At 32.6% G+C, this 27,537-nt stretch overlaps 1 protein-coding gene across 1 annotated transcript in view; it reads left to right on the top strand.

Moving 5' to 3' along the window:
* Positions 1–27,304, top strand: part of LOC306852302 (calcium-activated potassium channel subunit alpha-1a-like) — an 83,345-nt gene extending 56,041 nt beyond the window's left edge. The window contains exons 17-31 of the mRNA XM_079389015.1: positions 1,859–1,945; positions 2,056–2,132; positions 3,327–3,500; positions 4,230–4,262; positions 6,857–6,953; positions 11,192–11,315; positions 12,580–12,804; positions 12,881–13,073; positions 14,030–14,143; positions 16,772–16,902; positions 17,813–18,007; positions 19,107–19,225; positions 22,163–22,378; positions 25,367–25,395; positions 26,717–27,304. Of these exons, the coding sequence (XP_079245141.1) occupies positions 1,859–1,945; positions 2,056–2,132; positions 3,327–3,500; positions 4,230–4,262; positions 6,857–6,953; positions 11,192–11,315; positions 12,580–12,804; positions 12,881–13,073; positions 14,030–14,143; positions 16,772–16,902; positions 17,813–18,007; positions 19,107–19,225; positions 22,163–22,378; positions 25,367–25,395; positions 26,717–26,868 (1,966 nt within the window). The 3' untranslated portion in view covers positions 26,869–27,304. The remainder of the gene's footprint in view (positions 1–1,858; positions 1,946–2,055; positions 2,133–3,326; positions 3,501–4,229; positions 4,263–6,856; positions 6,954–11,191; positions 11,316–12,579; positions 12,805–12,880; positions 13,074–14,029; positions 14,144–16,771; positions 16,903–17,812; positions 18,008–19,106; positions 19,226–22,162; positions 22,379–25,366; positions 25,396–26,716) is intronic.
* The last annotated feature ends 233 nt before the right edge of the window (positions 27,305–27,537 follow it).

Here is a 27,537-nt window from a genome sequence, read left to right as displayed (position 1 = left end):
GACAAATGCAGTATTATTTTAGTATCATTGAGGCACTATCATAGTTTTTGTTAACATTTTAAATTAGATTGTATATTTATATTGTTTTAGTTTTAGTTACATTTTTAGTGATTTTGTTGTGCATTTTTGTCTTGTATATTATTTTTTTAAATATTTAATTTTATTTGTTTTAGTTTTATTTATTTTTTGTTATTTTAGTGCATTAAGTTAAACAAAACAAACATGAGAAATATGTAAAGTATGACTAAAAGGCTTATTTCAAACACCTTTGTCAGACTAGTATTTGCTATCTAAAAAGGTTTTTTTATTATTTATTTTACTTCAGTAAATGTTAATGTTATTTCAAGTAACAGAAATGTTTTTTATGGTTATAGTTTGAGTGTTAATTAAGGATAATAGCCCTGCTGAAATGATTAGCGCGTTGTTTAGCGTGCTCTTTATCCTGCATTTAGTGGCTTGTCTCACTTTGCTGCTGTTTGTGTTTGTCTCACACAGGGGTGGAAAATGGTATGAAATTATAAGGTTTCATTTGGTGTGGTCATGTCATGCCAAATTCTCTTGAAAATTTACTTGCCATATTTCCCTGAAACGTTCCTGAATGTTTTAGGGTCTTTATACGCTTGGTCGAGACAGTATTGTAAATGGCTTTTAGTCAAGGCAGGAAATTATGTGTAGATTTTCAAGGGATACTGTTGTTCAGTTTCTGTACTTCTGTGTGAAGCTGTACGAGCTGTGTGTGTAAACTGTAATGTGGCACTGAAAACAGTGGTGATGTATCTGCCACTGCCCTTCTGAACATTTTTAATGCTTTTACTGTCAACAAATCTGTTATTTTCGTTAGTGACACAATTATGAAATTAAACATGCTGAATGTTTAAGGGATAGTTCACGCAAAAATGAAACGTCTGTGATCATTTACTCACTCTCATGTCATTCCAAACCTGTATGACTTTCTTCCGTGGATCATAAAAAGGAAGTTTAATGCACAATGTTCTTTTTAATACAATGACAGTGGAAGGAGATGGACACTATCAAGCTCCACAAATGACAAAATAACACCACTAAAGCATCCCAGAAGCATGACTTGTTTTCAAACAGTCAAATTTCATTTGTTATATGCTGAATTAACATGCAACTTTAAAAACATCATTGTCCAGGTGCGAGTTCCTTGATTGCAAACAGCATGTGACCGATCGTGATGTAGCTTGAAAAATGTAATCATGAATGAGATTTGCAGCGGAAGCGAAAATCAGTAAATCGTTTATTTTACAAAGCTGTCATATATTTGAGGCATTATGCTTAATATCTTCTTTAATGTTCCATGTAAGAAGAAAATAAATGTGTCTCGAATGACATGAGAGTGGAAATGATGACAGATATGCCATTCTTGGGTGAACTATTCCATGCTTGCATGTCTGTTAACCAAGTAAACTAAAACTATGTGTTTGCATGCAGATGTCGTCTGAAATGTTTCAAATAGGTTATTTTAGTTCAGACACATTTAACAATAACCTTCATCACAACAAACAGATACAAAGAGTAGTCTTATTAAATTTAATTTAAAAAAATGTATTTTAGTAAATGCATGTCATCATTAACATTAAAATGAAACGTGATGCATCTTTTTGTATTCTGGGTGATTTTGACATTACAAAATCTTTATTTATTGTCTCTTTTGGGTCGTTTTTTATTCATTAGATTTTCATCTTTGAATGTTTGATAGTTTACACAGGTTTTAAACGTGTTTTCACTTCGTGGCATGAGCTGTCCTGTCTTCATAAGTGCTGAATTTATGATTTAAAGGGAGGTATTTCTGAACACATTCTGTGGTTTGTGAGTGTATGTTTGTATCTTACAGCACGCTGATTAACCCGGGCAATCATGTGAAAATGCAGGAAGGAACGCTGGGCTTCTTCATCGCCAGTGATGCCAAAGAGGTGAAGAGGTGAGAGTTGATGTTTTTTTTTTTTTTTTTACATATCCAGCTATAGATTCATATCATAACAGCTCATATGAGGTGTGGATGGTTTGAATAAGATCTCCTTTTTCCATTAGGGCACTTTTCTACTGTAAAGCTTGTCACGATGACATTACAGACCCAAAACGGATCAAGAAGTGTGGATGCAAACGGAGTAAGTGACCATGAGAACATTTATTAATAATTGAGTTAAGTTCACTTTTTATTTCTATATATAGATTATTTTATATATATAATCATATTTATAGGTAGATTTTATTAGCTTTATTAGATTTTATGAGGTGTATTTTATATCACTTTCACTTTCATTTTACCAAACATGAAAAATTATTTTTTTTGATTATAACATTTATTAAAATATTTAACCAGGTAGACTCTGTTGTGGCATCAGGAATCATCAAACTGGATTTGTTATGAGGTTTTTACATTGCTCTTTACCACAATTTTCCCCACAGCTGGAAAATAACGATTTAGATATAAATCTCTCTCTACCGAGGCTGTTTTATCAATATCACTCAACTGCCTGGACACATTATCAAACTTTTTGGCTTTTACCTCCACCTGATACTTTTAAAATACATCAAAAACATTTTGTTAGTAATTGACACATTTCACATTTTCCCTTTTTCTCGCTGCCCTGGATCTGTGATCATTTCCCCCACCCTCTGATAGTGTTGTATTGTGAGTAATGACTGTAGCTTTCTGTTGTAGCCTGCTGCATGTGTGAATGTAAAACTACATCTTCCATCAACCCACTGTCCTCCACCGCATCATCAGCAAGAGACAGTTTGAATTTTTGCTGTTCTAACAGGCTCCTAACAGCACTTGGGCTTTTCTGAGAATTATTCTGTTTTGAGTTTAGATATCACCCCATATGTTTTTATTTTATTTTATTTTGTAATATTTAAGAATAGAATTTTGTGTAATTTATGAGGGAAAATGTTGTGTTTTGCATAATTTAAGGGTTAAAAAAATATTCTTTTATATTTTATATACCATGGCAGGACATGTTACAGTGAGCTCCTGATATCTTTTCTTATTCATCTCCATGCATTTCCATGCTTTACTCGCATCTCTAAAATACAGTATTTATTATAATTTTAAAAATTATTAAAACAGCATCAGAACCATTTGAACTGATATATTGTTGTTGAAAAATACAACAGATTTTAATCTGTAACAGAATTGTATATAACTTGATAACAAACATGTTTTTCTGAAGGTGTTCCTCAGGGCTCTGTGCTTGACCTGCTGTAGTTTCTGGATGTCCAGCTTCTGTTAGTGAAATAATGCTCCCATCCATTAACATGCTTCTCCTCCCCCTCTCCCCTCATCCGCCCCACCCCAGCCAAGAAGTCCGCCTACAAGAGAATGCATCTGGCATGTTGTGTAGCTTGCGGTGGGGCAGAACGTGGCTGCTCGTGCATGTCAGACAGTGTGGCTAGTAACACGGAGGTTCTGCACCGTGGCTTCCCCCTCTCTCCTGTGTCTGTGTATGATAACACAACCACTTTATGCTCCTGTAAGTGAACGCCTCCCCTGTGGCACCCGTGCCGAGTGCCCATGTAGTTATCTGTGCCCGCTACCTGTGTATGTCTCATCTGGCTGGTGCAATGCCATGTAGTGGTGGCATCTGATGTGGTGAAGACTGCTGTAAGCCCATGGATATATCTGTGTGGTAGATTCGGTCTCCTGCATGCTGTTTGTGTAAATTGTATTGATGCAGTTTAGTAGTTTAATTTTGTAATTCATTGAATCTTCGTTATAATGTTTTATTTTACATTCGGCTTTGTACAGTGGTCTTTATCTGAACATGTTTTTTTAAGCGCAGTTTGTGCTGTGTTTTATGCTAATAATCTAGATGTTGGGTATGGTGATTGACATTACTAACACTTATAGGAAAATGGCTATACTGTATAGGAGAATTCTACAGTATATGTTGTAAATACACATAGTATATGTCTTTTGTATTGGAGGTTTAGAGAGTAGATATGTAAAAGCTTATACCAGCCTAAGGTGTCCCAGCCTGGCCATGCTGGTTAGATTGGTCTGGTTTGATGGTTTTGGGGGCTCTTTGGGTCAGCTGGTCAGGCTAGGAGACTAGTTAAATTTTTGTGCTCACTGGGTGGTTGAAGATCAGTTCTAGATTAAAAAATAAGCAATTTATTTCCTTTTTCTTTCTCATTGGTTCATCATTTCATTGCTCCATGTGTCTCACTTTAACCTCATTTTGTCTTTGCATTTTTTTCAGCTAAAAGTAATTATAATGGATACATCAAATCAAGTAAGTCTTTTCCACATTTTTACTCGTTTGTTTCTTAACCGTCTGCTGTTTCTTTGTCACTCTTCTCTTCATTCTTCTCTACATGTCCTGCTCATCCAAACATTTTAAGTGATTTGGTCTGATGCATATGTGCAAATTGAGATGCAGACTAGGTGCGGATTATACACAGTATAATTTAATACAAAGTATTTGGACAACTAAGACATACATAAATATGTAATTGCATCAGGCAATATATATCAAAGCAAGTGTCATTCAAAATATAGAGAAATAACTTTTTTTGCTCGTTGGTCATTAATAATAATAAGTGGCTGTATGAAGTCGGTTTACACAGGTTGTGTCCAAATATTTTTTGCAACCTGTGTATGTCACAGTGTCTGAATATAATGCAGCTCTGCAGGCACCTGCTCTCATTCAGCACTAGATGGTGCTGCTGCACTGCAGTTCTGATAATGTGGAGCTGTAACTACAGAAACTTTGTTGATTTCACTGCTTTGGCTTTCTTTTTTTATTGTTTTCTAAACATTTGTGAGGGGGGGGGGGGGTATTTTTCATTTTGAATGATGCAGAATATGTCAGCTAATGGTGCTGTCAGCAATTTCACTTTAGGAATATTATCCATATAATATCACTACTACCTGACAGATATCTCTGAAATAAGGATCCTGAGAAACTGCACCTGGCTTGGTGACTGTGGAGGATCAATAATAAATCAATAAGTAATTGAATATTCAAAAGTTCTTTTTTTAAATATATGTTGTAATAAAATCAGAATTAAAAAAAACATGCAGTTTTTGAATTTCCATTATAAATAATTGTAAATAAAATATAAATATAAAATATACATAAAATATTTAAAACATTGAAAATACAAAAAAAAATATTATAATACACTTTCTATAAAAAACACTTTTAAACATAATTTCTAAAATAAACAATATTGTATCAATCATATGTTAAGGACAGTAAAAATGGCTGATTCTCTTCATTGCCTGATTATGAATGTTTCTTGTCTGACAGTAAACGATGAGCTCAGTCCAACATTCCAGCCCCAGAATCCCAAACCCGCCCTAATGCGAGCTCGGTGCGCAGTGAGAACACCTCCTGCTGTCCCAGGCATCCGTGTGTCAGTGCCATTAGTAAATAATCGTAAAGGCAGTCTGCTGTCTCCGGCTGCCTTATACCTGCACAGACTCAGTCTGGCCAGCTCTAGAGAGCTGTATCAGAGCAGCAGCGCTGGCACAGGAGCATCTGATGCCACCCGCCTGCATCGGGCCTGTAGTCTGCCTGTTAAATACAGATATCATTCCAGCCACGGCTCCACCTCCACCATCGGCCCGCACACGTTCTGTAAGACTCGGCCTGGCTTTGTGGGAAATGCATGCGGACTAACAGAGTTCAGAACTACTAAACAATCTATCCTGAATCTCAATATATATATATATATATATATATAAAACATTTATTTATTTTTACTAAAGAAAGAAATCAAGTGGGTTTTTTAAGGGAGAAAAATAATTTGATAAGAGAAAAAAGCTTTGAAAGAGAGAAAAAAAAAATTGAAAAGAGAAAAAAATAAGCTTTCTGAAGAGAGAGAAATGTTTTATTGTTTTATAGAAACGCTTATTTAAAAATATATATATATATTATGATAGGGAAAATGGTATTTGGAAGAGAGAAAAAATTAGAGAAAGAGAAATAAACAAAGACTCAGGAATGATTCTCATTTTTGTTCTTTTCTTTTTCATGTTTCAATTCAGGGCTTCCATAGTCCTGCATTAATTAATGAAAAAATGCTAAATCAATTTTTGTAGTTAGTTTAGTACACAAAAAAACGATGCAGGATTTACTTTGAAACAGTTTTCACAAGTAATTACAAAGAACTCTAGTAATTTTAATTTACTACTTAAAAAAAAGGCTTATACTATTTATTTAATAATGAATAGTATAAGCCACCCAAACAAAAACATGGAATAGAATATTATAAAATAAATATTTAATAAAACTTGTAATTATTTAAAATGTTGTAAAATGCATTACAAAATCTTTTATAAATATTTTGTTGCAAATCTAATAATTTTACCGCTTTCTACTGAAAATAATGCAGAAGTAAAATTGTTTTTAAGAAAAAGTTAACTGCCCGTTTTTAATAAAATAATGCAGCTAAGGTAACACTTTACTTGAAGCCTTTATATATAATGCATTAATTAAAAAACACAGTTATAATACCAAATACTGTATATTCAATATTACACCTGTATTAGAAAGTATAATGCAGTAATTCACATGACCACCAGTTTAAAATGTAACAAGGAATCTGCAAATATTCCAATGCATTTTAACTTTGGTTACAATTATTTATGAAAATATATAATGCATTACAATGTACATTATGCATTATACATAAAGGGTTCAAGTAAAGTTTACCACAAACAGTAGAGCAGTTAGTCCACTCTTTCTCTGTCTGCTTCATCCCTGCTGTATGTGTCTGATATCTGTCTGATTATGTGTTTTGGAGTGTTTTAATGCTTTGTGACTGTTGTTTGGTAACATATGTAGTTTGGTTGCATCTCAAACTGTGGCTGGTGTTTCAGTAGTGGAGGAGGAGAAGCAGTCGGCTCTGTCGCCCAAGAAAAAACAGCGTAACGGAGGGATGAGAACGTCGCCCACATGCTCGCCCAAAATAATAAGGTAAGAAGAGCACAACCGTCTTTCTGCAAACATCACTTGAGCAATGTGGCATTATTTCACTAGCATTGCTTTGTGAAATCCCTTCACATTCAGCATCTCTATCCTCTCTCTCATGCTCACTAAACGGGTCACACGGCCCACGGCTCCAGCCAATCAGAGGCTGAGGTCGGTCTGTGTCGCCTCAGGCTGTCGTTCGCTCAGTGTCGTCCGACGCGCCGCCCGCTTTTAACTCCCGCTACCTGCCTCTTATCCTGTCCGCCAGAATTACTGATCCATTTATTGATTTTGACTGATGAAAGAGCTGCTAGTGAATTAATAAAAGTCATTAATACGCAATGATGGAATGAGAATAATATCTTTTGAATGCTTTATCAGGACAGCAGGCATGAATAATTCATATTATATGGGCAGTAATTAATAACAAGTGGGATTTAGAGGGAATATATACACACACACACACACACACACATATATATCTATCAGTATATATTGTGTATGTATAAATAGCCTATATATAGTATATAATATATATATAATGGCTCGTGGTTTATTGTATCAGCTGTGGTTAGCGCCGCCGCCGCCGGTCTGCAGACCCCTGTGAATTAATAATGAAGAGCAGACTGAATCAGGCTCTTTAGGAAGGCTGTTAGTGTCAGGATCTGTGAGGGAACACCGATGCTCCTCACAGCCTGGAGAACCACAGGGTTCGCTCTCAGCCCTGGGCTTTTGTGTATATTACACACTTTCATAAGAAACAAACTGCTCTCTCATCTAATATTTTCTTTTGCTGCAATTTACAATATATATATTGTATCCATAAAATTCTGTACAAAATTGCACTCACAAAATTATATTGAAAATTATATACTCAATCAGAGGTCAATATCCTAGTTATATTATCACAATACATTATTAATTCTATTAGCTTTATTGTCATTCATTTTATTTGCTTATTTACATATATATCTGCAGTAAATTTATAAATTTAAGCCAATAATATCAATATCCAATTATTATAGCTAAACCAAAAAAAAAAAAAAAAAATATATATATATATATATATCATCTGAAAAATAAGCAAATAAAATGGATAATGTATAAATATGCAATCAATTTACAAAGAAAAAATGATAGCAAAAATCATAATAAATATAATTAAAATAAAATAATTTTATTAAAATATTATAGTAAATAATTTTTATAAAATAATTATAATCAAACACACACACACACACACACACACACACACACACACCTAAACTTAGCCCTCACAGGAGACTTTCTGCATTTTTACAATTTCAAAATAACTTTTAAATTTATTTTTTAAACCCGTTTTACAAATGAGGACGTCGCCAAAGGGAGGTTTTTTGGAGATTTTGTCAGGTTTACCTCACTTTTGGGTACAAATTTGTCCCCAAAATATGGTTAAGTAGGGACACACACACACACACACTCGTTTACCGTGTTGTAAATATGCAATTTATTATATATTTTCAGATGTGATTATATATATATTTCAATAATCTATATATAATCTATAGATATTGTAGCAACAAAATCATTACATAAAATTCCAAACTTTATATAAATTACACTTGGATAAATCTCAGTGATCTAAAAAACACTGAGATCTAAAAAAAGACTGTTTGGGAAGTCGTGGCCTAATGGTTAGAGAGTCGGACTCGTAATCCAAAGGTTGTGGGTTCGAGTCCCCGGCCGGCAGGGATTGAAGGTGGGGGAGTGAGTGTACAGCGCTCTCTCCACCCTCAATATCAGAGCAAGGCACCGAACCCACAACTGCTCCCCGGGCGCCGCAGCATGGCTGCCCACTGCTCCGGGTGTGTGTTCACGGTGTGTGTGTGTGTGCATTTGTTCACTACTCACTGCTGTGTGTGTGCACTTGGATGGGTTAAACGCAGAGCACCAATTTCGAGTATGGGTCACCATACTTGACAATACGTCACGACTTTACACTACACTTTATTTGGTCTTGATTAATTGAGTTTTTTGTTTAAACATCATTCCAGGATATTTACTTTCAGATGTGTGTGTGTGTGTGTGTGAGTGTGTTTGTGTGTGTGTGTGTGTGTGTGTGAGTGTGTGTGTGTGTGTGTGAGTGTGTGTGTGTGTGGGTGTGTGTGTGTGTGAGTGTGTGTGTGAGTGTGTGTGTGTGTGTGTGTGTGTGTGTGTGTGTGTGTGAGTGTGTGTGTGTGTGAGAGAGTATGTTTGTGTCAGGTCTGATCCGTATGCAGCTACAGGACCCGAATGAGACACACTCAGTCTCTCCTGAGCACTGTGAGCTGATGGGTCAGTTATTGATTAGTGCTGGCGAGGACAGTATGAATGTGTTCAGCGCTGACAGATCAAGCCCCTGAGAGGATCGAATAGAGCGCGAGCGGCTGTGTGCTGAAACACTAACCGTATAGATTCAGTGAGAGAGATTGAGTCCTCGTGAATGTGCTGTCAGTGTCCCGTCTGATAAACCTCACCTACAGACAGCAGATCACATTCATCCGGAGCGTCTGAGACTGAATCTCAACAAAACATGGCCTGCTCACATTTCACTCGCAAATCAGAAATATGGGAATTATTTAAAGAAGATTAGAGAACCATTAACATTGTTCTGCATTTTATATACAAACAGAATATATATATAATTTACTGCAGCAACAAAATCATTCAATAAAATAATATTATTCTTCATAAATCTCAGTGCTCTAAAATTGTGAAATTGTTTACGTGATTTTGAAACATTTTTAAATGAAAAATAAAACCTGAAAGACAAGTAATATAATATAATATAAATAATATAAGTCGTTACAAAGGTAACTGATCATTTTAGTAACAAATGCTCATAAATAATATTCTATAATTTTCTGTTAAATAGCTATAGTATTATACATTTATTATGTTTTTAAATTGTTAAAATATACACATATACAATTGGGGAACTATTGCAAATGTGTGTTTGGGGGGTAAATTGTCATGTAAATAATGTAATAATGAAAAAAGAAAAAGTCCTAAAATCTTCATTTTCTGTATGAAATTTTTTTTTTTTTTTTATGTTTTTCATTTTTATTTTAATTTCATTTTGGGGTGAAATATAATATAACTTGTTCTTAACAGATTTTTTGAGATTTAACCTATTAATGCACATTACAAATAATTTTTATTTATTTATTGAGTTATGTTATATAATACTATTGTCAGTCCTCTGTCGTGTGTGTCTTGTGTTCCCGACTCATGTTTCCTTATTAGTTTTTATTCCCCTGTCTTTGTTTAGTGTGATCATTAGTTAACTCTTTTCCAGCTATGTTTGTGTAATTGTCCTGAGTATTTAAGTTCCTGCTTGTTCGGTTTAGTGTTGTCTGGTCTACTCGTTACTCCCCGGTGTTCCTGTCTGTGTCAGTCTTGCCCTGCTTTGTTTGGATTTGATTAAAGACTGTTATTTTGAGTTTACTCCTTGTCTGCGTGTTCCTGTATCCTCCTCGTGTTTGCACCGTGACAGCTATAAATGTATTCTTTATAAATCTAAAAATATAATTTAATATATAATACATTTATATAAATTCATTGTGATATGATTGTAATTGGAAAGGTCATCTGAATGAGTATTTGGGTGGTAAATTGTTATTAAAATAATGTTATAATACAAGCAGTTGTCCTAAAACGTGGTCCCCAAAAAATTTCTGTATGCGAAGTATAGTTTTAAATGTTTTTTAATTTTATTTTAGGGTGAAATGTGGCTCACGAGTCATGCTCTTGACAGATTTTTTTAGATTAACCCTTAAATGCCCAGGTGTGTCAGTGATGTAATGCGGTACAGTAGTGTGTTTTCTCTGACAGCGGGCGTCTGGCGCTGACCGTGTGTGGTTTTGCTATCATTCTGTGCATTAAATTTGATGGACGGAGAGCTGGAGGAAGTGAAGAGAGCCTCTGCAGCTCTAATGGCCTAATGATTGAAAATAAAGTCATAACAGCAGCTGCGGCTGACGGATGGAAACGCTCTCTGACAGAATGCTGAAACCTTCACCCCTCTAATGGGCCAATCAAACGTCCCTGAGACCCTGAGCTCCTGCTCTCAATCACGTCCTGTAACAGCAGCCCTGCTTCCCAGCATCCAATTCATTCGCCGCAAATGTCTGGTTTATAAAATCATCGATCTCGCTGTTGTTGGAAGTGAAACATGAATTTGGCCACTCAAGTTTGTCCATGTTTTTGTGGTTTGTTGATTTCAGGCACGACCCGTTGTTGGTCCCTGGACACGATCAAATGGAAACAATGGATGAGAACATAAAGAAATATGATTCGACAGGAATGTTTCACTGGTGTCCATCAAAAGACATAGAGAAGGTCATGCTGGTAAGAGACGTTCAGTGCGTTACACAACAGAACTGAGGGAAATTACACTTTCAGAACTGAGATGTTATCATATTTTACATATAGTATTACAGTAGTTATTATAATTTTGAATTTGTTTTCATTTCATTCATTGTATTTTCCATTTTTATAAAATGTTTATTTTTATTATTAGTTTAAGTTTGAGTCATTTTAGTCATTAAACTGTGAAATAGTAATTTTGTTGTGTTTGTCAGTTTTATTACTTTTTTTAATTCTATTTTTAATTCTTATTTAAGTTTTAGTGTATTTATTTAAAATTTTTGTTTTAGTAATTTTAGTACTTAAACCAAACAAAAATCAGAAATGTTGCCTTTTCAACTAACTGAAATATTTATAGTACAACTGAAAGTAGTTTTAGTGATTTTGTTGCATCTTATTACTTTTTAAAAATGTTTATTTAGTTGTTTAAAATATCTGTTTTAGTTTTAATACTTCCAACTTAAACAAAAATGTCAAATGTTGCCTTGGCAATGAACTAAAATATACTATATATTCAGTTAGACTTTCAAATAAAAGTAGTTTTTGTGAGTTTTATTACTTTAAAATTTTATTTAGTTTTTATCATTTTTTTTAATTTCAGTTTTAGTTGCAGTTTTAGTCTTTGTAGTACTCAAAATATTAATTTGACAACTGGAATATTTATTTAAAGTATAGTTGCAGTAATTTTGTTGTTGTTTGTTTTTGTCAGTTTTTTATATATATCTAATTTTATTCTTTTTATTTCCTTTTTAGATTAGTTATTTCAAACTTCAAGTTGAAAATGTGAAATATAGCCTCGCAACTATCTGAAACATTTACTTAGTATAACTGAAAGTAGTTTTAGTCATTTTGTTGTGTTTTTGTCAGTTTTATTACTTTTTTAAATAAAAAAAATATGCATAGTTAGTTTTTATTTTATGTATCAGTTTTTGGTTATTTTCAGTTTTAGTCATTTTAGTACTTCAACTTAAAATATAAATCAATATTTCTATATAAATTGGTCAAATTGCATAGAATTTGTCAATTTATAAATTACATAAAATTTCAAATTCTACATAAGCTTCTATAAATAATAAAACTGAAAGCTTTTAACATTTTATTTCAGTTAACATTTATTTTATTTCAAATAATGTAAATGTTTTTTAAAAGGTAATTCTTTTAGTTGTATTTAACAGTAATAACTCCGTGTCAGACTAGTGTTTGTGACTAGTTTGAGGGTCAGTAAAGGTCTGTGTTTCTCTCTCAGACTCGCAGCGAGGCGGCGATGACGGTTTTGAGCGGTCACGTGGTGGTTTGTATATTCGGCGATGTGAAGTCGGCTCTGATCGGTCTGCGTAACCTGGTGATGCCTCTGAGAGCCAGTAACTTCCACTATCACGAGCTGAAGCCCATCGTGTTCGTGGGCTCTCTGGAGTATCTGAAGAGAGAGTGGGAGACGCTACACAACTTCCCCAAAGTCTCCATCTTACCTGTGAGTGGATGGCAGTCTCCATTTAACCCATGATGGCATTTCAGCATCACGTTTCTGACGTGTGTCTCCTGTTTAGGGAACTCCTCTGAGTCGGGCCGATCTGAGAGCCGTCAACATTAACTTGTGTGACATGTGCGTCATCCTGTCGGCCAATCAGAACAACATCGACGACGCCTCACTGCAGGATAAGGAGTGTATTCTGGCATCTCTCAACATCAAGTCCATGCTGTTTGATGACAGTATTGGACTCTTGCAGGCCAACTCTCAAGGTAAAGATGGGACCAGATTTTTGATTTTGTTAACATTTTAAGCAATACATAAATGCAGAAGAAAGACAAAATATTAAGCATCACGGGTGAATATTTAATGAGCAATGCACTATTTTGTAGAGGAGGTTCAAAATGACATTTTCACCTATGATTTGGAGTCAAATTACAGGATGGTAAAAATGACTTTATAACGTTGGCTGTATATGATCATTTTATGATTACACAGAGATTAGTAGGCCTAGTAGTAGTTTTAGTAGACTGTAACTCAAAAAGCATTAAAGATACCTTAATATCCTGCTAGATTTTAGATCATCATCTTCATCTTTTCTTTAAAAATTATTTATTGTACTTCAGCTGTTCCACTTTAAATTCATTAAGTACAGCTGTATACAAAGTGAACAATATTTGGTTTTTGACTGCTGAAAATGTGTACAATATACTCTTGAGGCCATATTTAGAGCCATATATCTCTGTAATTTAACCAAATGTGGACTAAAAAGGAAAGTTTGTTAAGACCCAAAATCTAAAAGGATATTAAGATATCTTTAATGCTTCATGAGCTACAGGCATGCAAACCTTAATAGACAAAACATGCTTTTTCCCGTTTTTGAGTGTTGACCATTGGCACATAATGCACCAATGATTGCTTAAGTCAACAGATTTGACTAATAGAACTACCAATAACATGAAGTAAAAAATAACACCATGCTACCATCTTTCTGAAGTCATTTTTATACCCCTGTAATTTGGCTCCGAATCTCAGGTGAAAATGTCATTTTGACGACCCTCTACAAAATAGTGTATTACTCTTTAAATATACAAATATTTTGGCTTTCATCACTACTTATGCTTGCCTTTCTTTAGGAAAAATATTAACAAAATCAAAAATTTGAGTTGGGGAAGTTTCGGAAATTTAACATGGCACTGTATTAATGTATTTTTGTGCTCTGCTGCAGGTTTCACTCCTCCTGGCATGGATCGCTCGTCTCCGGAGAACAGTCCCGTACATGGATTGGTGCGACAGGCATCCATAACCACCGGAGCAAACATTCCCATCATCACAGAGCTCGGTGAGGATCGCTCACATTTAACCCCAAACTAATACATTTATTCATCAAGGATGCATTAAAGTGACAGTAAAGACATGTATAATGTTACAAAAGATTTCTATTTCAAATAAACGCTGTTCTTTTGAACTTTATATTCATCAAAAAAAATCTGGAAAATAAAATGTCATGGTTTCCACAAAAACATGAAGTGGTTTTCAACATTGATAATAATCAGAAATGTTTGTTGAGCAGTAAATCAGTATATTATTATGATTTCTGAAGATCATGTGACACTGAAGACTGGAGTAATGATGCTGAAAATACAGCTGCAGATCACAGAAATACATTACATTCATATAAAACACAATTGTACTGTTTTCACTGTAATTTTGATCAAATAAATGCAGCCCTGGTGAGCAAAAGAGACTTTTTTCAAAAAACACTTTACAGTAAGGTCCAATCAGTTAATGTCAGTTAATGCAATACATTTTTTACAGTATTTATTCATTTTTGTTAATGTTAGTCAGTGCTATTTTAGTTTGATTGAGCTACTATTATAGTTATTTATATTTAGACTTTTTGTTTTAATTTTAAAGTTTTGTAATTGTATCAGGTTTTTAATATGTCTGAATAGTCTTTACAAATTTTTATTTAACCATTTAAATATTTTATTTAACTGAATTTAAATATTACATATAAAATATATATTTAAATATAAATAATAATTAAACCACATTTATTTAAAACAATGAGAACTATTGCCTTGGGAGCTAGCAGAAATAAGTTTGAGGTTTTATTTGAAGTTAAATCTCTCATTACTTGAAATAAAATAGTATGTTTTTAGCTTTAGTTAACTATAATAACCCTGACATTAATACAAATACAGCTCTTCATTGTTAGTACATGTTAGCTCAGGCCAATTAAATAATATTAACAAATACCTAGGATTTTAATAATTATTATTAGTAAATGTTGAAATAAACATTAGCAAAGATGAATAAAGAATATTTTATTGAGAGTTTAACTAATGCAGTTTACTAATGTTAACAAATTAGTGACTGACCCCAAAGCATTTGAGTGTGAACGGCTGTTTTAATAACTTTGATCATTTTGAAGCTAGTTTCTAGGTTTATGGTTGCAAAGTGTTAAACAACTAAACGGTTGGTTTTGGTAACGGCTTGTTTTATGCTGCTAGCTAAAACAGACAAGTTGCTGCCCCTGGTTTCTCTGAGCCAGGACAAGAGCAGCGGGAACAACATCCTAATGATAACTGAGCTGGGTAAGAACGGCTGGTGTTCCTGTCGCTCTGTGGAGGTTTCTGCTGTTCTTCTGTTCCTCTCTGGTGTTTTTCACTGTTGGCATGACTTATGAGCGTTCCTGCAGCATGCTGTGACTCGCGCGTGCTTCTGTGTGGCGAGACGTACTGCATGGTTCCTGTCAAACTGATCGAATCTGTCATCTGTTCAGAAATGATCTGTCACTCCGTGTCTCTGACAGGACACACAAAGGCTCAGGGTCCGAAATGAACTTCCTTCCATTAATAATTTTTTCTGACCATGAAATGGCATTTTTGGCAATATTTGATTTATTAACATTTTCATTTAGAGTTTTTTTATATATATTTTAACTGTAGTAAATTTGTTGTTTGTTTTGCCAATGTTTTAAAATTAAAATTAAAACAAAGTCTAAAAATAAAAACATTCAAATATTTATAAAAATGATAATAGTTTTAAATAAATGATTTTTACTGACCATGAAACTGCATTTTACATCATTTTTATTTATTAATGTTATGAATTAGCTTTTATAAATTGTAATTTTTATAAATTTGTTTTCGTCAGTTTATATATATATATATATATTGTTCTTATTGTTCTATCCATTTCACTTCAAATACATTTTTTTAATGAATTTACCAGCAATGCCAAAGTTTATGCATTCTCATTTTATTTACTTGCTATGAAAATGTATCCTTTTTTTATCCTATTTACCTTTATGCAAATTATGATTTTTTTTAATGTATTTTTTATTTTGTATTTTTTTAATTGGTTGTCATTTTTATATCTTCTGTTTTCATTTTCATTTTTGTTAAAGTTTTAGTAATTTTGCTGTGCATTTTTGTCATTTTTATTATTATTACTATATTTAATGTCTATATAGTTTTTAATTTTTATTTCAATTTTAGTTATTTTTGTATGGTGTCATACAAAAATATGGTGTCAACTTCTGCAAAGGTGCATTTTGATGATACTGGTTTCATTTGTTTGGTAACAGCCTAAATGTGTATTATCTTAATTGACTGATTAAATGTAACAATTTGACTCAAAAATGCTTTATTAAAGGTAAAAATCAATTTAAACTTAAATGAAAAGATTAATTAATGATGTGAACTGACCGCACAGAATATGAAGAATATCAAAAACTGCAGCTGCACTGCAAAATATCGTCTAATTATCGTTATCGAAAAAATCCCCAAAAATATCGATATAATTTTTTTTAAATATCGCACACCCCTAGTCTGAAGAAAAACTTCATCTAGATAATCTTTAAAGTTCTTATTAACTGTTATTTTCTGTGAATATTTTTAATAAGACTCCTCATTTAATGAAACGCATTCCTCACAGTCAGTGTGTGTGTGTGTGTCTGCAGTGAACGACTCAAACGTCCAGTTTCTGGACCAGGACGATGACGACGATCCCGACACGGAGCTGTACCTCACGCAGCCGTTCGCCTGTGGGACAGCGTTCGCCGTCAGCGTGCTGGATTCATTAATGAGTGCCGTAAGTGAACGCAAACACAGCGGCGTCAGGCCTCGAGTCGCGCTCCGCTCCGCGTCTGTAACTTAGGAAAACACATGCAAATAGAAAAGGCATCAGCAAAGTAAGAAAACATCTTCATCAGTTGCTCACAACGCATCACAACAACAAAGAAATGCACAAGTAGCACAGACCACAACAAAATTACCCCAACAAAATGAAAATAAACAATTTTTTGGCATTTTGATTACCATTTTTATAACCACAGTTGTCCAAATACCATGGTAAAGCAATGGTTTGTGTAGTAAATCCATGGTTAATTTTGTACATCTTTTTACACAATAGTAACCATTTTTGTTTTTATTTATTTTTTATATAATAAATGTAGGTAACACTTTATTTTAAGGTGTCCTTGTTCCACATATTACATGTACTTACTATTATAATAACAATTAATTATGCATAATTACATGCAAGTAACCCTAAGCCAAACCCTAACCAAATAGTAAGTACAAGTAGTTAATTAAGATTACACAGTACTTTATAAGGACACCTTAAAATAAAGTGCAACCTAAATGTATTTATCAAATAATTAATTTTAATAGTAAAATCATAGGCTATGGTTGATTTTTGTAGGGAAAGATGTAAAAGTAAGTTAGCTAGCTTAACTGTGTATTTCGTCAGATTATTTAGGCTAATAATAATTTTTCAACCATGTTCATCACGTTGCGGTTCCCTTAACCATTTCCGAGGTGGTCTGTGCCTGTTTACAGCGCGCTTCTTTATTTGGATGTGTTGTGAGTATTTGCAGCGCGCATGTTGTCAAATTAATGAAGATGTTTTTTTCATTTGCATGTGTTTTTTTTATTTGCAGCGTGTTGAGGTCTCTGGGCCTCTGTTGTAACGCTCCTCTCACTCTCTCTCTGTCTCTCAGACGTACTTCAATGATAACATTCTGACCCTGATCCGGACGCTGGTGACCGGTGGAGCCACTCCGGAGCTGGAGGGTCTGCTGGCGGAGGAGAACGCGCTGCGCGGAGGATACAGCACACCGCAAACACTGGCCAACAGAGACCGCTGCCGCGTCGCACAGCTGGCGCTTTACGACGGACCCTTCGCTGATCTGGGGGTGAGACTGACCTCTCCTACTTCTTCATTTGCTTCATGTTTAACCCTCAGGTGCTGCTCGTCTGGAGGTCAAAAATGACCCATTTCTTATTTCAGTGAAACATACGATATGTTATTTAGATAGTTTTTTTTTTATTTAACATTTTGTAAATTTATGGCACTAAATTATATTTATAGAATAGTTATTATACCTATTAACCACTTTTTGAGCATAGAACTGAAAATGAAATTTCCAACTGGTTAAATCTCGTAACTTAGCTCCAACTCATAAATCTTGAATGCTTTGAAGCATTCTTTTTTTTTTAAAGAAGACACGTGGCAAATTATAGAAGTTAAAAAAATATAGAAGTTTCTGTTTATTGTTATGAAAATATTACATTTTACATGAAAAACATATTTCCCAAAACATGTTTTACTCTAAACTTTGTGAAAATCAAAGCCTTAAACAAGCCTTAAAGTTGTGTTCCGAATTTGAGGCTGATTTTGAAAAAAGAGCTTCCAGTAAGTTTTATTTATTTGTTTTTGTTGTTGTTTGTTTGGGTGCAGTACCAAACATTTCCACTAGATTAAATGTTTTTTGTTCTTTTTTCTGTGTTCTTATAGCAAGTGGCAAAAACCTTAACCCACCATTAACCCTCTAGTGCTCTTTGGTCACTTTTGACAGAATTTGTTTTGGCACCTTTGCTATGTGAACACACACAAAAATCATCAATATGATTTGACAATGTTAAGTGGTCCTGAAAAAAAAGTGTCACTTGTACTCTGCGCAGTCAGAAATACCCGCATTGGAAATGAATGGGAAATGTTCATCTAGTGGAAATGTTTGGTACTGCACACAAACTCAAAATCTCTCTGAAAGCTCTTTGTTTTTTATGATATCAACCTCAAATTTGGAACACAGCTTGTTTAGATTTATTTGATTTTTTTGCAGTTTCATAGTAACATGTTTTGGAAAATATATGTTTTATATAAAATTAAAAAAATATATAAACCAGGACTTTCTGGATGTTTGGAGGCCTGAGAGTCAAATACTAAAATAGTTTGAATCTATTTGATTAAATATCTTTATCACCATATAATGTCTATGCTTGTGTTTTCAGGATGGAGGCTGTTATGGTGATTTATTCTGTAAAGCATTGAAGACGTACAACATGTTGTGTTTTGGAATCTACCGATTAAGAGACGCACATCTGGGAGCTCCCAGCCAGTGCAACAAACGGTGAGTCAACCAGCTTTACTAGCTTTACTATGTGGTCGGTAATATTTGTAATGTTTTTGAAAGAAGTCTCTTCTGCTCACCAAGGCTGCATTTATTTGATCAAAAATACAGTGGAAACAGTAAAATTGTGAAATAGTACTATAAAATCTAAAACAGCTGTTTTCTATGTGAATATCTGTTAAAATGTCATTTATTCCTGTGATCAAATCTGTATTTTCAGCATCATTACTCCAGTCTTCAGTGTAACATGATCTTCAGAAATCATAATAATATATTGATTTACTGCTCAAGAAACATTTCTGATTATTATCAATGTAGTGTTGTGCTGAGGAATATTTAAAGTTCAAAAGAGCAGCATTAATTTGAAATATAATTTTTAAAATGATGTAAAACAAACATTTCATGCATTTTTGTAATAGAGGAAAATCTGTATAATTCAATAAGTTGTAGATACATAAAATGAATGAACAATACATAGTCAAAATATGTCCACAAATGCACCAAATATAACATTTAGACAATTTAGATTCACAACTCAAATGATGTAAAACAAACATTTCATGGATTTTTGGAATAAAGAAAAATCTGTATAATTCAGTAAATTACAAAAGATAAAATAAATGAACAGTACATACAAGAAATACACAAAATACAAAACAAATGCACCAAATATAAAGAACATGATGGATAAAGTGTACATGTTTGAAATTACATTTTGCATTTTTAGTTAATATTACATTAAAATATTACAAGTCAGTAAAAATACTAAATATTCAATTAATCATATATAAATAATATTACATTTTCTGATCATATACATTGCAGTGAAAAATAAAAGAAACATCAACATTAAAATGTTTTTTTTTTTTTCGGCGAAACAAATTGAAATCAATTGCATTCAAAACATAAAATAAATGAACAATACATACTAGAAATATACTGTACAAAATACAAAATAAAGTTATTGCTGTATAAATTGTACATATTTCAGTTGAACAAAATCAATATCAGCAATACCTAGTTCAAAAGAATAGAATTTATTTGAAATATGTGACCCTGGAGCACAAAACCAGTCATAAGGGTAAATTTTGTGAAATTGAGATTTAAAAATAATCTGAAAGCTGAATAAATAATCTTTCCATTGATGTATGGTTTGTTATGATCGGACAATATTTGGCTGAGATACAACTATTTGAAAATCTGGAATCTGAGAGTGCAAAAAAATCTAAATATTGAGAAAATCTCCTTTAAAGTTGTTCAAATCAAGTTCTTAGCAATGCATATTACTAATCAGAAATGAAGTTTTGATATATTTATGCTAGGAAATTTACTAAATGTGTTCATGGAGCATGATCTTTACTTAATATCCTAATGACTTTTGGCATAAAAGAAAAATCTATAATTTTGACCCAAACAATGTATTATTGGCTTTTGCTACAAATATACCCCAGCGACTTAAGACTGCTTTTAAGTCAACAGTGTAATTAGATTACATTTACTCTTTCCAAAAAGTATTTAATTATTACTAATTACTTTCTAAATTCTATATCAACCTCGACATGAAATGGTTCTTTTAATTCTTTCAAATAAATAATAGATAGCTACATAAATTATTTTGGTCACACTTTAGATTAGGGTACAATTCTCACTATTAATTATGACTTTTGCTTCAGTATATTCCTAATTACTGCTTATTAATACTCAGTAAAATAGTTGTTAAGTTTAAGAATTGGGTAGGATTAAGAATTTAGAATAAGGTCTTGCCGAATAAGACATTAATACGTGCTTTTTAAGTAATAATTAACAGCCAGTAGTAATATTCATGCTAATAACCAACTAGTTAATAGTGAGAACTGGACACTAAAGTGTTACCAATATTCTTATTAACTCTCCCAACTATTTAAAGTGAGAAGGGTACATAAAAAGCATGCATTTTAAGGTTAGACTTTAAATGTTGACGTTAAATCCACTATTGTATTGTATATAAATATTCTACAGTCTTTACACAGTATTACGTTCAATTACATAAGAAGTAACTGTAATTAAATTACAGAAAAAATTAAAAGTAATCCCTTACTTTACACTGAAAAAAATGCTACTAATTTTTTTTTAAGGTAAGTGGTTGCAAACAATTTATTTGATCTACATTTAAATAAAAAAAAAAAAAAGCTGAAAGTCAGTCAACTAAATTTGTTTAGGATACAAGTATCGCTTTTTATTTTTCCTCTTTTCTACTACTTGTTTCAGTTTTTATAACCATTTCTTACTATGTGAAAGTTGTTGTTTTAAAACGTGTGCTTGGCTCAGTGTTGATGTCTGTATAAGTTGTTCATTCATACTATATGGAAATGAAATAATATATATATTGAATTTATTTTTATATGTATGTGTGTGTCTGTACATACACATGTAGTTGTTTAGCTTAGTTTTATAAGCATTATTATACTCTTGTTGTTTTAATATTTTGAATTGTTTTTAGCTTATTTTTTTGTTTTCATTTAAATGTTTACTATTGAAATGTTGTTATATGCATTTGTCAATTTTTTATTTCTTTATTTTCTTAAATGTGTGTATATAGTATTTACAGTTTTGACTTTTAGTTTTAGTTACTTTTTCTTATTTGTAAGTCTTTACTAAAAGTAAAGTAAAAATTAATTTTTGATTAGTAATATTCATTGCTAAGAACTTCATTTGAACAACTTTAAAGGCAATTTTCTCAATATTTAGATTTTTTTGCTCCCGCAGATTCCAGATTTGCAAATAGTTGTATCTCAGACAAATATTGTCCGATCATAACAAACCATACATCAATGGAAAGATGATTTATTCAGCTTTCAGATTCATTTTGACACTTCAGACTGGTTTTGTGGTCCAGGGTCACATATGAAACTGTTGCCAAATACTGAGAGTTGTGGATGTTTGTTTCTCTGGTGACAGATACGTGATCACGAATCCTCCGTATGGCTTCGAGCTGGTGCCTACAGATCTGATCTTCTGCCTGATGCAATTCGACCACAACGCCGGCCAGACGCGCAGCAACCTGTCCACTCACTCCACCTACTGCCCCAGCAAGAAGAGCCCATCCGCCCACTCCATCCCCTCATCCGTCCGGCCGGGCCGCAGCCGGAGCCGCGACCTGCGCGACAAACAGAAGTACGTTCCTCTGTAAGCATCAGTGCTCTCGCGTCACGTCACGGACTCTTATCGCAAAAGCAAATCCTGGACTTTATTTTTTTACACGTATCAAATGTTTACTTCACACATCATCTTTAGCACACTAGAAGTTGCATCTGTATAAAGCACCGGCCAGCGTTTACACCACAAACCACGATCAGTACGTCTTACACGGGTAACACTGTGTTGGGTTAATCAGTTTCACCATTTTGCACTTTAACTGCACTTTAATCCTACAGTTTGACAGCAGTGACCTGACGAACGCTCGTGTGCTTCATCATCGCATCACGCCTCTGTGCTTCTACATCCTGATATTGCTGATATAACACGGCGGCTGTCTCGTGTCACCCACATACAGTGGCTCCAAACGTCTGACGGCTGTCATTTTTAGTTAAAACTAATTATATTAAATTATTCAGTCAGTACAATTAAATTTAAATGTAAATATTAAACTAATAATATTAATACAAATTTTTTGCAATTAATTTTATTTAAATGATCAAAATAGATTTTTTTGGAAATGAATTTTTTGCAACAGTTTCAGAACTCAAATAATGTAAAACAAACATTTTGTGGATTTTAGGAATAAAGAAAAACCTGTAGAGTTCAATCCATTGCAGATACATGAAAAATGCATACTCAAAATATTTTGACAAATACACCAAATATAAAGGACATGATGAATACATATTTTAATTGATATTTAGCATTTTTAGTTATTAAATAGTAAATAAATAATATTAATAAATATTACGTTTTCTGATCATATAAACTGCAGTTAAAATTTAAATGAACTTGAATTTATTTTTAATGATGTAAGACAAACATTTAATGGATTCTAGGAATAGAGAAAAATCTGCACAATTCCATCAATTATAAAACGTAAAATAAATTAACAATACATACTAGAAATATACAAAATATGCCATAAAATTCATCAAATATAAAGGTCACAATGGCTAAGGTGTACATATTTTAATTGATGTTTTGCATTTTCAGCTACTAAAACATACATTACAATTTTTCCAAGTCAATAAAGATATTAAATAATAAATTAATGTTAATAAAGAATAATCATAAATTTCAGTGAAAATTTAAATAAAATTTGTGATGTATTTTTGAACAATTTAGATTATTTTGTAGATTTATTTGTAGAAAAAAACCCTGTACAATCAGTTGCAGATCCATAAAATAAATGAAAAATACTATACAAAACAAATGCACCAAATATAAAGGTCACGATGAAAAGAAAACCTGCATAAATGTTCATTTAAATGAACAAAATTAATATCAGGTGAGTGTCACAAAACATTTTGAATAGTGACAGAGAAATAGTGCAGAATCTGAAATATTACTTTGTCATAACATTTAGCAAATTTCAAATTTTCCGGTATTTTCTCAGACATTTGGACCCACTGTACTTACACATCAATATATATGTGCTCATGAAGAATGTTAGTATTTTTCGAATGTTTTTATTTTCCATTCACTGCCTTCTTGAGACGACAGATGACACAATGAGAGTTTAATCACACCAGCCTTGACAGAAACGCATAGCAAACGCATCAAGACGTACGCCAAACAAAGGCTGAGCGTCCGCGTGATTCCTGACCGGTTTATGGTCAGGTTAGTGACAGGTTCATTGTGATTCAGAAACCCAAACTCAAATGAAGTGAATGGAAACACGCTGAAGCATTATTCCTCATGCTGGTTTAATGCCTTTTCCTGCAGCCGTCGCTCCATGTTTCTGTGCTTGAGAGTCATTTGACAAATGTTTTATCTTCCATTCAAAATCTTTTCCATATTTCTAAGGCTGTTAAACTCTTTTGGACTCTAATTGATGTCGAATTGTTTGGTTTGTATAACTCGCGTAATATATGAAAATGTTGCGATGCTGCAAGAATAAAGTTATTTGAGTATTTGTAAAGAAACAAGCAGGACGTTTGTTTGCTTTTTATGTTTAATTCACGTTCATTGCTATAGTAAGACGCTCACACCAAAGTTTTGATTCTCTAAATATCACGTGTAAGAGATTTTTCTTATATAATGAACTAGTGTATGCGATATCTTAAACATAATAAAAGTATTTTTTTCTGTATTGATTGTGACGTCTTTGCTTTTAAAACACTTAAAGCGTCTGCTTTTGCTCAGGACCTCATTTTCACTGATATTCCTTTTATTTAAAAAATAATAATTTTTGTGCTTTTCATATGTTTTTTATTGTATTATTTCTTATTTTAGAATTTTAAAATTAAATTTAGATTTTAATGTAATTATAATCATTTTATATACTGTAAATTGATCACTTTTGAACCTAAAGTACAAATACACGTCTAAATACTTGCATATAATTCTTAATGTTACAATATAAACTAAAATTAAAAAATATTTTAATGATTTTTTAAGAAATTGATAAAATTTTTTTAAATGTAAGTACAAATACATTTGTAAATACTTGCATATTTTCATTTTATGGCCTGGTTTCACAGACAGGGCTTAGACTAAGCCAGGATTAGGTCATAGTTCAATTAGGACATTTAAGTAACTTTTATGAACGTACTTAGAAAAAAGCATTACTGGTGAGCATCTTGAGACAAAACAAAGGCACTGACATGTTTTAAGATCAGTCAGTGCAAGTTTCTTTCAGTTGAAACAGCTCAGATTTACATTTTAGTCTGGGACTAGTCTTTTTCACAGGCCTTGTCTGCGAAACCGGGGCAAAATTTTAATAATTTAAATGTTATAATTTTAATTATTTAGTATTTTTTAACCTAAGTATACATATAATGAACATGAATGATACAATTTTATTTAATTTTATGATTAATTTAGATTTTATTTAATTTTTATTCTAATTATTTAATTTTTATACATGCACCAATATAAATGTGTGTGTGTGTTAAAAAGATTGAGTTCCCTCAGAAAATCAGGACGTTTGAACTTACTCCATTTACTCTCTCTTTAAAGTGCGCCCAGGACCAATAGAGGGCTTTCAGGTATGGAACTAAATGCATGTCATTACTGCAACCATCTCTCATAATTCAGATGGTTATGAGCTGAAAAGTGCATTGAATCCGTCATGCCAGCATTAATTCTTTGCTTTCTGACTGAAAGCAAAGCAGCTTTTGGCGGTTCTGGCTGTTTTGCTGAAGGTCATCTCTGCAGTGCATGCGTCTCCAGATTCAGGGCTCTGCTGTACTTCAGTAGTTGTTTTGATCTCTTGATATCTATGATCTGTCATAACACTGAGAATGCTTTTACCATTGCAACCGTCTGTAGAGATTTAGCTCGCGTGTCTGTAGTACATACTCTGTAGTATGCATGGTTTTGGTTTCCAAATATATGAGCATGATTACAGCAAAATCATTTGAAAGAAGTTCTTACAATGTAAATTACCTTGAAGGACTTCACCAAAAAAATACAAAAAAATTTAAAATGTTGCATTAAAAAAAACCCACAGTGATATATAAATGCACAAAAAAATCTACAAAATATTGCATTGCAAGATTTTCTGGTGAAGTTGCTGGAGAAACTGCTCGTTTTGGCTTTTTTTCCCTTAATTATTTTAACCAAATAAGATTAAGATTGTTGAATTATACAAAATATATATATCCCATTTTGACGACTTATGATTTTTAACTCTATTTACTGGTATATTCAATGTTAAATGACATCTTTTGCATTCAAATAATAAAAAGCACGGACACACACATATAATTGCACCAAAAAAAGAAATGTTGAAGTTTTTTTTTTTTTTGCTATAAATTTATTTGGCTAGTATAAATTTAATTTGTTTTATATCGTTTTTGATAATATTTTGAATTAAAAAACTTTTACAATTAGAAAATTAAATGATATTTTCTGTTTTCACTTTAATTTTAGTTAAAGTTTTAATAATTTTGTTGTTTGTCATTTTTATTATTTTTTTTTAGTTATTTTAGTACTTCAAATGAAAGTCTTACAGTCTTATTATTATTATTATTAGAGTCTTAAAATCTTATCTTAATTTTTTTAATAATTTTAATGAGTTAATCAAACACTTGATATCATGACTTATTGATCATATTTTTTACCGTGCTGAAACCAAATGAATTGTTAATGTAAAGTTTATTAAATGTTAAAGTAACAAACATTTTTATGGTTGTAATTTTAGTTATTTACTATAATAACCCTGCTATGAATGCATTATGTAGTGATGAATTGAAACATTTCAAAACTCATCAGTGCATGAGATATGAAATGTAGCTAAATTTGCTTTCATGTACTTGTGTACTTCATGCTTCAGGTGTACAGTAAATGATGTCAATCATTCTGCAGATAAAAACTGGTACACAGACGAACCTGAGAACAGCTACCCTAGAAACACGCAAACCAAACACACCAACACACACACAGCCAATCAGACCAATCAGTACAAATCCACCAGCAACATCATCCAGCCAATCAGAGAAGTGGAGGAGGAGCCTTGAGACGACCTCATCTGGACTCACCTGATCACAGACGGATCATCAGAGCCTCACTGGAAATCAGTGATGGACTTCAGTGGTTCTCAACTGGTTTTGCTCTTGGAGATCAAATGGTGACCTAACAAGACCAACAGTGTTTATCATAAAGATGAAAAACATTTCCAACTTTCCTTTAACCCTCATAATGCATTCATGTCTGTTCTGAGCCAGAAGAGATACATAAAAATTGCATAGTTTTTAGTTAAGGAACGAAATTTGCAAGCATTTTAAGACCCTCAAAGAACATTTTTTCCTTTTTTTTAATTATTTTTTAAGAGATACAACGATTTCAAATGTTCAGGTCATTTTGACCCAGGTATGTATGGAGCACTAATAGGTGTCAAAGATACTTCTATGTTAAATTATCTATGGTGTTAAATTTGTGGTTCATGACAAATTTTAAATTAAAAAAAAAAAAAAATTAATTGATCAATAAATGCAGTAAAAACATGGTAATGACATGTAATGTTCAAAACTTTTAAATGTTTTCACATTCATTAATGAGAAGTTGCTGATCAAATACAATATGGTTTTGGTTGAAAAGTATTAATTTAACTTTTATAAAGCAACGATTCTTGAGATTGCATACAAATGCAAAAACTCAACAATTTTGAATGCATTATGATGTCTAAA

This window comes from Barbus barbus (genome assembly GCF_936440315.1).
Source record: "Barbus barbus genome assembly, chromosome: 32".
Lineage (NCBI taxonomy): Eukaryota > Metazoa > Chordata > Actinopteri > Cypriniformes > Cyprinidae > Barbus > Barbus barbus.
This window is presented reverse-complemented; position numbering and strand designations above follow the sequence as displayed.